Source organism: Falco peregrinus, chromosome 1 (genome assembly GCF_023634155.1).
Source record: "Falco peregrinus isolate bFalPer1 chromosome 1, bFalPer1.pri, whole genome shotgun sequence".
Taxonomy (NCBI): Eukaryota; Metazoa; Chordata; class Aves; order Falconiformes; family Falconidae; genus Falco; species Falco peregrinus.
Genome location: NC_073721.1, coordinates 130,597,961 through 130,611,867, shown reverse-complemented (window position 1 = coordinate 130,611,867; position 13,907 = coordinate 130,597,961). Strand labels below are relative to the sequence as shown.

The 13,907-nt window shown below is 45.6% G+C and overlaps 1 protein-coding gene across 2 annotated transcripts in view; it reads right to left on the bottom strand.

The window, feature by feature from the left end:
* ALPK3 (alpha kinase 3) overlaps positions 1–13,668 on the bottom strand; it is a 34,513-nt gene extending 20,845 nt beyond the window's left edge. Inside the window, exons 1-2 of one of the 2 annotated variants that reach the window (XM_055819395.1) lie at positions 13,445–13,668; positions 1,163–1,284 (exon numbers count right to left, since the gene is read on the bottom strand). In XM_055819395.1, coding sequence (XP_055675370.1) covers positions 1,163–1,284; positions 13,445–13,650 — 328 coding nt within the window. In that variant the 5' untranslated portion in view covers positions 13,651–13,668. Of the gene's footprint in view, positions 1–1,162; positions 1,285–1,952; positions 5,561–13,444 lie in introns of those variants that run through there. The other variant, XM_027780032.2, reaches the window with a different exon arrangement.
* Between the last annotated feature and the right edge of the window lie 239 nt (positions 13,669–13,907).

Below are 13,907 nucleotides of genomic sequence, written 5' to 3'. Positions count from 1 at the left end.
TTGACCTCTGACACTCGTGGCTTGCAAAATGGCCAGTTACATGCTACTGCACAGTGTGTCAAGCTTTTGCTTTTAGAAAGCTTTTAATTGGAAAAGCCCTTCTAATGAATCACTAAAGGGCACGATTTGGAGGCATCTACCTAGCAGCCCACTTTTGCCCTAGAAGCAGGAAGCAGTCTGCTCAAGTTAAGCAAATAAAATCAATACACCAGCTACACTCCTGCAAAGAAATCCATAACAGAAGAGCCAAGAAATCAAAGCCATTAGTTGTCAGAAGGGCTCACAGTCTGTGTTTCCTGGTGCACAGCTTATTTACAGCATGTTTCTAATGTCAAATTAGGTTTCCTAACTCTTGGTAAAGCCTTGATCCTTGTGACTAAGGGGCTCACTGGAGATATCCTTCTCCTTCCAAAACTTACAGACTTGTTTAATGTCTCCCACTGGGTAACCTGTCAGAATAATTAACATGAGCAACATCAGGAAGGATCAGAGTTGTAAACAAGTATACCGTGGAAAAAAGAGTTTCTATTTTTCAAGGACAAAAGCTCATCAGCAAAGGGGCTGCCTGCTTTTACACCAATCCACTGCTATACCACATCACCACAATGCCTTAGTGCCAGCCCTCTTTCTCAGCCTTCTCCTCTTATTGGCCTAAACCCTTCCTGCCCAAGGTTAGATTTTAGCTCATTGGGCAGATACCTGCTTTTATTCAGATGTTCACAGACACACAGGTTTTGCTGATGCAAATGCAGCTGCACTCTAACCATTTACAGCCAAAGAGCCACAGTTGGCTTCAGTATGATTGCCTTACTCTTCAAAATTGCATATTCCCAAGTTACAGAGTCCAGGATTAGAGAAGAGGCAGAGATTAGGACAATAAAATGTAGCTGGCCCAAGCGGCAACCAGCATATTCCATCTTCTGGTCTTTAATTTGCCTTTTTGAGATGTTAGGTTATTTATGCCTTTGCCTCTTTAAATCTCAGGTGTTTTCCCCCCACCCTTACACTAAAGCTGAAATCATCATGCAGTTGCTGAATCTTTACTTGGCAGTCTGACAACAGTGCACATAAGTATTGTCTTGTTATCACTTGCTCTAGAGTTTAACTAGTGCAAGTCCAGCAAGTGAGGCAGGACCAGGTTATTCACTGAAGACACTGTTACCTGTCACTATGCACGTGAATTTAGCATCAGAGTCCTCGGACACAGAACGGGATTTGATAGTGGTTTCAAATAGTGGCTGGGTTTCCTCCGTCAGCTGAGAAATGATTGTGCAGAAGGTGCTCCTGGAAGATTCAAGAAGCATTTCTTAGAGATCAAAGTACTAGAAAAATCAAAGTGTCCACTTTCTATCTTATCTCAGAAGCCTGTGTTCTTGTTTTAAATGCCCTCCTTCCCTCCCACCATCCCTACACTAGGTTGTTCACAAGTCCAGTCCAGTGTCAGGATATCTGACTGTTCTTTTCACTCTTAAGATGACCGAAAATTAAAGTGTCATTTGGGAGATGTTTCCTTTGTCTTGGCCCTTATGGCTATTGGGGTAATGAATGTCAAGAACCATTTTAGTTTCTGATTATACCAGGACACTTCTTTGATCAGCCAGCAGGCTCACAGAAAGACCCTAAAAAAAGTCAGCTTCACATTCCCCGTACTGCACCGTCAGTGTTTCAAGTGTTCTGTTCACTGGGGTTTTACTTTATTTGTGTAAACTTCATATGTAATTTCAGGCCAAGTACAAACTGAACACATCTCCCAAACACAAGCCCTCTTTGAAAGCTCTGCATTAAGAAAACCTGCCTGCTGCAGGGACAGGTCACTGAAGGAGACCTTGAGCCTGGCTTGCAGCTTTCTGAGCTCAGGAATTATATGTGAATCTGACATCCATTCCCTGTTTAATCTCTCACTGCTGCAGGTAGGCACTTAAACTACATACTCCATGAGCTCAGGCACTGACCTCAAAGTTCAGGTTGGGACACCCAAATAGCCAGAACTATCCAAATAGTGCTGTCTATGAAGCTCAGAAATGGACCTTAGATTCTCCAGTCATTTAAGCGCTAGTCAATGATAGCAATAAGTCACCATATTCATACAGCACTGCCAAGCCTGTTGGAGCTTCACCAAGAGAGGCCCCAGAAGATCTGGGCTTTCTGAAATAAAGGAAAATTATTTAATTCCAAGTTGGGTCTTCATTTGGATAGTGCTCTGGGGCTCTTGGAAGGAAACAGCTTTTTTCATTTTTCCCTCTGCAATTAAAACACTTCACATTTACACTAGGAAAGAGGACCTGAAGGTCTCAAGTACAAGGATCTTACAAGAAACAGCAAGTATCGCAAGAGAACTGGTAGCTGGCAGTTCTACTTACATAATTTTCAGTAGTGAAAGACATTCCTTAAGTGATCAGCTTCTAGAGACATGCAAGAGATCGAACAAACCCCCAAACCATTCCTGACACAGCTCTCCACGAGCAGAAGGGCTCATAGCATGTGGTGAGGGCTCTGTGAGGAGGACCCTGGCCTCACAAGTAGGATGCTGGTGCTGTTGCTACTCATGCTCTACCTGCTGAAGCAGTAGACTTGTTCAGGAAAAACAAACGCCCTCACATTTAGCATGAACCCAGCAAGGTCAGGTGCACAGACAGACTGCACCAGGACTAAACTGCATACATGGCTGAAGGGTAAAGGATAGCTTCAGCCAGAGCAACTACCTGTTTCATCCACCCAGAAAACTTGCCTGGAGGCCACAGTGCTATGATTTTCACTCTGGCTTCCTGCTAGAATGGGTCTGTAAGAGGCACAGGGAGATTAATCCCCAAGTAATAAACTGGGATGCAGCAAGAATGTCACCCAGTTCCCAGGCACTTTGTGTTGGGTAAGGGTGTGGGATAGGGGCAGCTAGGGCTGTTGTAAACTTGACTCATCTATTGAATGAGGGTTATAAGCCCAGTCTGCATCCAAACATGTGTGGGATGGGGTAAAAAACAGGTTCCACAGCTTAGACTGTTTTCTGTGAAAATCAATGGCCCCCAGGAGACTGGTCCTGGCAAGCAACCCTTCATACAACTCCAGGGCCAGGAAAGGGTTTGAGAGCCAACAGCTGTTTAAAACCAGATAAACCTTTCCATGCTCCAACCTCAAGAGAAAAAACTTCCATTTCCAAAGATCAAGGCAGACAATCCAGTACCAAGGCAGTTACTGGTGGGGTTTTGATGGCCCCTTCAATACAGATCCCCAGCCCTAGACCAGTAAATACCTTTTAGATCCACATAAGGAACTTCCCAAGCATCAATAGCATCAATGAACATGTCACACCCCAGCAGGAGAGCAACCAGATCAGCATCTTAAAAAAATAAAGTGATGTGCACACACATAGTGACACTTGGGACCAAGTTTAATCCCAGTACCAAGCCAACGGTATCAGCAGGCAGCACCAAGAATAAGTCTGGTCTGTTCAGTGCAAATCCCACAATCAGGTGAAATTCAGCAAAGGCTACTGAATGGTTTAGGAAAGCAGCATCGCCAGAAGCTGGGGGCTCCACAGGCACAGCCCATGGATCAGAGGACACTTGCCCAATGTACACTTGGCAGAATGCCCTGGAAGGTCTATTTAATCTTTCAAAGAAACCATTGTATTAGTCACAGGGGGGGTTTAGAGACTGCAGCACTGTGGGGCTCTCAGCTGACTCACTCCAGCTGCAATGAGACTTGTCCAATTCAAATTGCTTTCTAAACCAATAATTCAGAGCATGCAAGAAATCTGATACAAAGCAGCAGCCGCTGTTCCTCGGGGCCTTCCTGCAGTTGCATCTTTGCTACAGAAAAAGCCCTGGAGCCTAGGAAGAAGACACCAGCAATTCAGTAGCCTTTTTACATTAAAGAGAGATTTCCATACAAAAGCAGTATGCAGGAGAGGGAGATTTGAGAAGTATATTCCTCATCATCATTTTCTTTTCTTTACTTTTTCAGTTAGCAATCCCACAGCTACCTGCTTCTGCAGCAAGCCAGTAAGGCCAGCTGATTTCCAAATGTGTTGTTTTGCCCAAGGCAAAGTACATTTCAAGGCAGAGTTCAAATGAATGAGGACCTTTATAATAAAGCACAGGATGGCAGGGGAAGAAGAATATTTCTTCTTTAAAAGTTTCAGGGCAGGCAAATTAATTTTTAATGTCTCTGCATGGAATTCTCACTTTAATATAAGGCAGCTGAACACCCATCCTTTGGCTAAGAGAGGAGTATTTCTTGCACCTTAACACAGGAATTGTGATGAACGTTCACTTTGCCATCTGCAGTTCAAGCAAGAATTAGGGATCCAATCATGCAGAGTAAGGCTGTTAGATCACTTCAGGGCTCTCTACTAATTAATTAGTACCAAAGCATTACAGATTAATTATGTGCAGTCAGATTCAGCAAAGTGTTTGGTCCGAGCAGTTTAATGCATTGTAGTTTTACCTTCCTAAACTGGAGGGAGAGAATCTGCTGCTTGATAAGCTAAGCAAAAAACAGCATAAAAATCATTAGACAGAGAAGCATGGAAGGGAGCTGAAATAAACCATTACTGAGACTTATTAATGATGAGTCATTTTGCACAGGTCAGAGTTCCTATTAAAAGAAGGTACAGCTGCCTTACTGAGGCTGACTGCTGGGATGAGCAAGCCACATTGTCAATTGAAATTAAAGGCTGTAAAAATGAAATGATCATTAACCACAGAGAGTAAGTGTAAGGACATTTATACAAGTAGGTTTCCAAGAAGCAGCACCTGAGCCTTCCATGCACCTTCCGCAGCATTGAGCTCAAAGCAGGCAACTCCACGCCAGATGTTCGATTAAACAGCAGGCAGGAGTACAGACCGTTGCAAGCCCACTTCTCTGCTGGCAAGCAGGTGGCCTGAGCTGGTCACCCTCCGTGCTTCCAAGGACAGCTCTTTGGAGAAGCTGAAAACTCTCTGGTCACTATACACCGCTTTTCAGCTTGCCAACCAGATCACTACGGTCTGGCAAAAAATTAAAATAAAGGAAGCAGACTTTACAAGAATCTACAGGTTTTGCTTTCTTTGCAGGAACATGCTATATCATTAATCAATTCAGAGGGGAAAAAATAAATAATCAAATACCCAAGTCCTACACAAGGGACACCCAGATGAGCTACTTACCCATGGCCACCAGCTTTCCCAAAGGAGGGTCTTCAAGGACTCACATCCTAGTCAAAAGGCCATATTGCCATACTGTGGCAGCAGCCCCTTGCAGGCTGTAGAAAGTAACCTCTTGGAATTGACCTTTGCCATCAGGAGCAGGTTCCTCAGACCCTAAACTCACGCACATGGCAATCAAGAGCCTAAAGCTGACTAGGTACCAGCTAGTTAACAGCATGTAAGCTCAACTGTTTAAGGACACCAAGATAGTGTTAGTTTTGCCTATGCAAAAACTTCACCATACAGCCTCAGAAATGACTGCAGCACAGACTTTGAGATGCAAGTCAGACTCCCACGTAGGTATGCACAGACAGATCAAACCTCAACCTTCTGCACTGAAGACCACTGTTGAACAACCAAATGTCAGTGCTTTATGATGACATTAAAGAAGACAGCATGAAGAATCAAGAAGGGTCTCCTACCTAAATGACTACCTCCAGGCTCTGTGTGAGTCTCAATCACACTGAAGCCAGCAAGACTTCCAAGTCTTGCCCTAAAAATGACCACAGAGTGTCTCTGAAAACTGCTGTGGCCAACCATATACCACTTCCACCTGTGAAGACAGAACCTCCACACAAACAAGTAAAAAAGCTTGAAGGCCTGATACTTTACACAAATAATTGCACATTTTCATTGGGAAAAAGCCCAGCACTGAAGAGCTCACTGGCTCCTCTCCTTCAGATCAGGAGAGCAAAGACAGAAACTTCAGACAGCTGCTCAGAAGTAGCTTTAACCCAACAAACATGGGTGGCACTTGCCCTTTTGGCAGCAGCTTCACCCTCTCCACCCCCAGCCACACAACCCTGATCTCTCCCCAGTGCCAAATGCTGTTCACACAGCCAGAGGATGAACAGATTAGGCATTGTCCAGCTGGAAAAATCAAACACTAACCATAACAGGCAGATGATCAGCCATCCATCTTGCATGCACTGTGCTGGCCCATGGGAGAAGTCAGACAGAGGAACTCTGTCTTTCCAGCTAAGCCCCACCACTTGGGGCATCCTTTTAAGCCCCATGACCTTTCCAGCACTGCAAGACATGCCTTTGTGTTACCTGCCTTACTGACCAGCATGTCACCTTGTCCTCATCACTCCCAGCCACCCTAACAGGTAAGAGCTCAAACTGCACCTCCAGCTGCTCTCGCCCTACCCTCCCAGCTGGATCATGCTTGCCCCTCCCCACAGCCCTCCCAAGCAAAGCAGCCACAGGTGATCCTGGGGGCAGGAGCACTGAGTGTCCCTGTGCTCTGGGCTGCCCCCAGGTAGCTCTGTCAAGATGATGAGTTGCATTTCCAGCTAAAGTAGTCTCAACCACCAGCTTTTCAACAGTAAATGAAACCCAAAACATTCCGCATACTAGTGCAAGAGAAACATCCTTTTAGCCTCCAGGAATACTAAGGACCTGAGCATCACTTGAGGAGCCAGCAGGGAAGATCCTAAAAGCTTACTGGAGAATGCTAGTGTAGGCAGAAGTGTGGTTTTAATCACATTTTCTTGCATAACACAAATGGGGTGGTGTCTTGGCTTGGATGTAAAGAAAATCACTCAAATAGCAAGAGTCAGAGTGAAGGGTGCCTGTGCCATGAACCCCTTGTGCTCATGAATGTGATCAAACAGTGAGCATTGTCCATACTTTTTTCTAATCCCCAGTGTTGAGCACACAACCTGTGTGTGAAGTAGTGCTAAATACTGGACTTGGCAATTCTTGAGGAGTTTTGATATTACCCAAAGAAAGAGGTCATCACCACAAAGATCCATGTATTAACTAAAGTTTAACCTTAAGGAACCAAGCAAAATTTGCTTTTCATGCTAGAGATTTAAACCCAGGAAAGGCAAGATCAAATTCTGAATGGTTCAGTCAGAAGAGCCCTGCCTGCAGGCAGCTGGTGTTTCACTTAATTTTAATTATGTTCACAGCATACCTGCATAGAGCTGCAACGGCATAACTATATCAGACTTAAAACCAAATTTACCTGCTTGGAAACAGGCAAGTCCTAAGCCAGGCATGTCAGACACCCCAGCATGCTTAGCCTTGATACTCTCTGGAACTGGGCTGTGTCCTATGCTCCACCGAGACTTGTTAGTGCACACAGTACAGGACTCCACTAATAAAATGCAGTATCAGCAGTAAATGTGTCTCCCACAAGCAAGCTTGGGGCCATTATAGTTAATGGTCGAAAGCAAATGCTTATCTTATCCTGAGGAACACATCTAAAGTGGGTGCATCAAGGACTACAGGTACTGGTTTCTCTCTACTGGAGAAGAAAAGCTCAGATAGGTCTGCTCCAGGCATTTCCAGTGCTGGTGGGAAGAAAACCTCCTGGGGCACCTTGCATCTGTGAAATGAAGCACAGCTTTTTAAGAGCTAGCCCTAAAAACACAGGTTTAGTTATTAACTTATTAACTGCTGATGCACTGGACCACAGAATTATACCCCTCTACTATGTACCTTCTACCAGCCTTGGTTCTTTATACTCTGTTTCATCAAATGCTTTCAAAAATCCTTTAGACATTTATCATCCTCTTAAAGGTTTTAGCCCTTCAGCTACTCACAATTTTCTTCAGAAGTGAAGACAGTCTTCCCTGGTTTTCATGCATTTGCCAAATTTTAGTATCGCTGCAAGGACAAGAGGCAGAACTGTCAACAACACTCACTTTTTTTAATCACTAAAAACATTGCTCAAGTCTATGGCCTAGGCTGGTACATCACCTCATTGGCACTAAAAAGTTAGCTGCTTGGAAAAAAAAATTAAGTCTGGCACCTTTTCTAACCCTCTCATACAATCATTGCATGAGATTCCCCTTTTTTTGTATTTTCTCTTCCTGAAATAAATCTTTCTCCTTCCAGCTCACGTCCTCATACAGAAGTTGACAAGAGCTCGGAGACCCTGAAATAGGCTTCACAGTGGCTTCATCCTCACATGTACATCAACTTGATCTGCTTCAGCTGCAACAGTTATTAATAAATTTCAGTGCTCTTCTACAGCACGAAAACTGAGCCAGACAAGCTGCCCAGCGCAGCACGTAAACAACAAAATGTGTCAGTGACAGCAAAGCCGAGATCTCCAAGTCATGTTTTGATGGAAAGAGCATTGCACAAAAGCTCCTCAGAAAAGCACACCAAGAACCAGCAGCCCTTCCATCCCAGCAGCAGGACAGAGGGATGGCCCTGGAATCCCCTGCAGATGCTCCCTCTTGCTGGCACTATGACCCATGACACTGAGCATATTTTGCACATGCAGACTTCCAAGTATAAGATTTCCTATGAACTTCTCTTCCTTCAAGGTTAATACTACTTGCGAAAATACAAGCCACTCAATGTCTTTTCAGCTGTCAGCAGCAAACCCTTTTCAACATTTAAAAGCCAACAATGAAGCTTTCATGTACATATGGTTATGCTTAAGGCTTCTTTCCTGCCATGTGTCTCACTTCTTATCAAGCGCTTCATGCACACACAGAACGAGTGTGTTTGTGTTTCATATACCATGGCAGTAATTATCAGCAATCCTCTGATAAAGCAGCTGTGAGTGCTATGGAACTGTACAAGACACATTGTTATTTTACAGACTGGAAAGTGGATGTATGGAGTCTTTGCTTGTCAAGGTCATGGAACCAATTTATGTCAGAGCTGCAGAAATATGGCTGTGTTTTCTGCAAGTAATATACTTTGAGCTCAGATGGACATACACTTGCATGTAACAATTTAGAGCTAGATTTCATTAACAGAGGATGTGGAAAACAATAAATTAAGTTACATGCTCCTGTATCAGCCTCTGTAACACTCTGAAGGTGGCTCAGATATGTGTTTTAACTCTGAATTATTGCTGCTTGTATGGTCCAAATTAAACCAAATTAAACAAAGCTAGTTGAAAGACATCAAGGAATGAGAAAGGACAAAAGCAAGCAAAGCAAATATTGGACAATGAGATGCCCAGGAAAGCTGACATCTTCCTGGTAACTCATTGTGCATAGATCTTTGTGGCTGTGTGTTAGAAAAGAAGCAAGGCAAAAATATAGCTGTTTGTAATAGCACCTCTGCCTTCCTCTTCTTGGACTGAGTGATGCTGTAAAGGTGTGAGGCTGAGCCAGTCAGTATGAGATAACAGCTTCATTCACCTGAGAACTTCTACCCCTTGCTGAAACAGTGCAAGGACAGAGCAGTTTTTAACTCTATCTCCTGAAAACTGCCTTTTCTGTGGCACAAGAGGTGCCTCATTCAGAGGAGACCACACTCCCCCCTCAAATGGGATCCCAGACCTGGGAAATGTCTGCATTTACAAGGTTCCCAGAAAAGCAAAGTTCACATGTGATAGTCTGTATTTTAACAGTGGTCCTGAAGGACACTGTCCAGCTCCACATCTTGACCTTCCAACCTAGGTTATCAGCTCATCAGCCCACATACTCAGCTCTGCTTGACTTTCAAGGAGATACCGCCACGAGGCTTTAGAAAGGGGACTCAAAAATGCAGTTTGGGATTATAATTTGCTGTGCACAACCACCAAAGAGCCCTACTGAAACAAGGCATCACTGTGCAGATAATTAAACCAATAGGAAAAAAAAGACACCTCTGTCTTAAGAGATCTCATGGACTGGAGATGAATCCATTAGTGCCTTTACTTTTGCCTTTCCAGTGAGTACTGGATGTCTCTCCTTTCAGGGTTTGGAACACTTTCACCTGACAAGACAGATGGGCTTAATTTCCTCAGATGTCACAACTGGTTTCTCATCAGGGATTTACACAACTTGTTGCCAAAAGCAAGGTCCCCCAAGAAGTTACAGGTACCCAACTGCTGAAGAGGGAACTCTGAGCTAAGACATCTAAATATGCTTTTCAGGAACTAAGCACTCCTGCATTTTCAGCTCACTTCATTATAGTAACAAGTCTTCCACCTTCATTTGTTGTTATGTGCAAAGCAAGAGGTATAAGATTGGAAATTGTTTTAGAGCCAGAAAAGCCAGGTGGCAAGGCACTCTCCTGAGCTCAACTGCCACTGCAACCAGAGGCAGCCATCCAAGAAAAGATCGAAGGCAGTGTCACTATACTCTATAAATATCTGCATATGATGAAGCCATGACAGTAGAAAGATACTTAAGCAAGGAGGCAATGCTGTAAGAAGGCCAAGGAGCAGACATCTGCATCAGACAAGAGGTGCAGATTGCTTCCAACAAAGAAGTTTGCCTAGGACTCACATGAAGTTTTTACATAAAATTGTACCTCTGCATAAAGACATTCTCCAGACTCAGCTAGTTCTTACAAAAAGTACAGCTGAAGAGATGGCTTGAAGTTGTGGCCCATGAATGCAGCTAAGTCAGACCCTTGACAGGACTGACAGCGGGACTGACAGCTTCTCCTCTCACTTTGTCAAGTAATTATAATCAAGTGCTTTTAGGCATACATTTTTTTGGAAAAAAACCCCACCAAAACATACTACCCCAAAATAAAAAAAGTCCTGTCAGCTGCCAGGGCAGAAGGCAAGTCACCATGATCATAAGCTGCTCTTCACATTATCTGTCATCAGGTATGTTAGAAGACCAGCAAGGGAAAGCCAGTAATTTTTTGCCACTGAGCTATCTGCTCACAGGGAGGATTCTTTCTGAAAACCAGTTCCCAAAGCCACAAAAAATAACTATCCTGAATACTCTTGTTTAATAAAGGGATGATGTTCTATTGCATTTTCAACACCTCTATTCTTTTGGCCCCTGCAGCCCCACCTCTGACAAATTCTACAAATAAAAAAACAGAAAAAGCATATACCAGTTTCCAGATTATTATCCTTCAGTTTACACAACACCTTTTTCATCCTATAGGATTAGGAAGACCCAGTAAGACCACCCAGACTAATCTCTACATGGTTAATGAATGCAAGCATATAGGTGAAATGTTTATAATAGTCACTCCAGAAGCAAGGATTCCTAACCTCAGTTTCTTTTCATAAAAATACTTTCATGTCCATAAGCACATCTACTGCATCACTACACTCTCTGCTGCCCTAAGTATGGGTGAAGAGAGCATGCAAGCATTTCAGTTAAACACCTACAAATACATATATAGACAGCAACAGAGAAGCCTGAAAAAAAACAGCCCACACTTTCCTTGGATCAGAATATCCATTTTTGCTTTTTAGTCATAACAGCAGCAGCCTCCCACCACAATTCTGTGTCTGCATCACTTGTCCAATACTTTTATTAGCCACCAAATTCAAATAGGTTCTGCATTAAAGAGAACTGCTGAATGTTATCTGCCATTAGGGATGTCACTCATCTTGCTTTTCAAGTTCTCCAGGCAAGCTCTCCAGATGTTCCTGGATTTAGTTAAACTCGTAATTACTTTCTGAAAGTCCTCTTGCTACACTATTCCACTCACTCACTTTCCCGAATTGTTATGACACATTATTTAGTTATAAAACCAAGAGGCCCACTTCATTCAAGCCCTTGCCCCACATCATAGACAACAAAGTTTTCACACATCCTGGCTCAAGTCTTCAGCACTTGTAGGCACTCTCAGGTATGTGCAGGGCATGATACTTCTATAACACTCCTCCCTAATTCACTGGAGAAACTAGAAGATGTCAGGGAAAGGTTAGTTTTTCTATTTAACAAATATTTATTCACTGCTTCTTACAACAGAAGAGACAGCCACTGAAGTTAGCAGGCAAAATGAAATTACCTTGCCATTGGCTTGACAACCAAGTACATACGTAGGTTGAAAACTGGATGGCACAATTTGTGGAAATTGAATGCACTGCTGATTTAAGTGTGGCAGTACAGCGTCCCTTTACCTGCAAAAGCCTTAGGAAAGTGGGGTGCACCCACAAGCTGAACTTGTCAGGCTAGTGCAATGTGTTCAGGACTCAGAGCTTTGCAGACATGGGCTGGATTTACTGTGCCTGAGCCACAGCATTGACCCAAGCAGAAGACACCAGGCTCACTGCATGAGAGCGCTACATCACTCTGTGCCTGCCTCAATGGCCTTAAGGAAAACTTCAACGATTTGGGGAAGTTGGCCGGGAACACCAGAGGTATTGCTCACAGGACTGATGAGCCCTCCTTTATCAGTTAAACTGATTAAAGCTGCAATTTGAACATACTGAGGGGGGAATAACAGTTCAAGCTATAGGCAACCAGAACACCTTGACATCTTATTTATTAAGGACTCTCTCTACTTGTAATCAGCAGAATAGAGACACTGAACTCCAATTTCCTTTGCACAGTATGGCCTGACAGCACAAATCTGTTATCGACGCTGTGTGCACCTGTTGGTGCTGAAGACACCAGGGTATATAGACAGACTGCAACTAGATCACACACTGCCGTACAAGCACAGAGGAACCAAATTAAGGCAACTTAACTTTGGCATTACCCTAGTTTTAATGTCTGACTTCCTGGCAGCACTTTAAGTCTCTTTTGGTCCTGTATTTATTTTTACAAATGTCCTATTCTTTGAGGCAACAATGCATAACATGCTGGAAATGGATTATTTATGTCATTAACAGGGAAGAGGCATGCTCATTTCAAGAGCTTACAGACTGAAGAGCACTCCTACTGAATTAAAAGTAGTTGATAGGCTTTATTTTGAATAACTAACACAATCTCAGACAGCTTTGCCTTCGCTGGCACGCTGCCTCGTATTTTCATACTTGCTAACCTCTGCCAGTCTCGGTATTTAACGTACCTTCTCCCATGCAAACAAAGCCTTATTCCTACCACAGGCCCCCTCCTACGGACACTTCCGACCTAGGAATGCTGTTCTGACCACTGCTCAGCCAGACGATGAGGGTGGGCGGGTGGTGCCGGGCGCGGCCTGCGCTCATCGCCAGGGCGTCGGCGGCCGCCCGCGGCCCTCAGAGCTTCGCGGCAACGCCGCACACACCTGCCCGCTATAAAACAGTGCGCGACGCTGACAGCCTCTGGCCCGTTACAGCCGCCAAAACCCACAGCCCTTTTCTGGGAAGCGAGGGGCTAGCCTGCAGCAGAGGAGAGCTTTTGGAGATCCAGAGCCACCGCTCAGCGTTTCAACCCCGCAGCAGATCTCGGGGGAAGGAAAGGCCCAGGCGGCCCTGCCTCTTCCACCTCGGCCATCACCTCGGTGCGGCCGGGGCTGGGGTATGGCCTCATGGGCTGGGCCGCCCGCCCCCGCTCCTCCACCTGCCTCTGAGCCGCCTCCCGCAGGCCCCGGGCCCGGCGGCGCACGCACTCATGGCGGCGGCTGGGCGGCGGGCGCCCGCTCGCCCCAGCCCCTTCCCCCGGCGCGGCCGCCCTCACCTGTTCCGCGGCCGAATGGCCAGCAGGTAACTGCGCCGGTCGGGCCGGGAGGCCCAGGCCGCGCTCTCGGCCTCCTCCGCCCCCTCGATGCTGCCCGCTCCCCGCCCAGAGAGGCCAGCGAGGACTCGGCGGGGCGAGCCCATGGCGGCGGCCCGGCTGCCCCTGCTCACGCCGCCGCCGCCCGCCCTGTCAGTCACCGCCGGCATTTATAGCCGCCCCGCATATGCCGCTGTCAGTCGGGGGCGGCGGTGCCATGACGCGGCGGCCCGCTGCCCGCCCCCCCAGGGGCCTGGCCCTGGCGGCCTTGGAGGCCCGGGCTGCCCGGAGGCCCGGGCTGTGTGGGGCCTGGCAGCCCAGCCGCCGCCTCCTCCTTCTGTCATTGCCAGCTCTAGTTCATCTTTTTAGGAGTAAGGGGGGGGGGGGGGTGTGGTGTTGGGTTTCTTTCTTCGCAATAACTCCCACC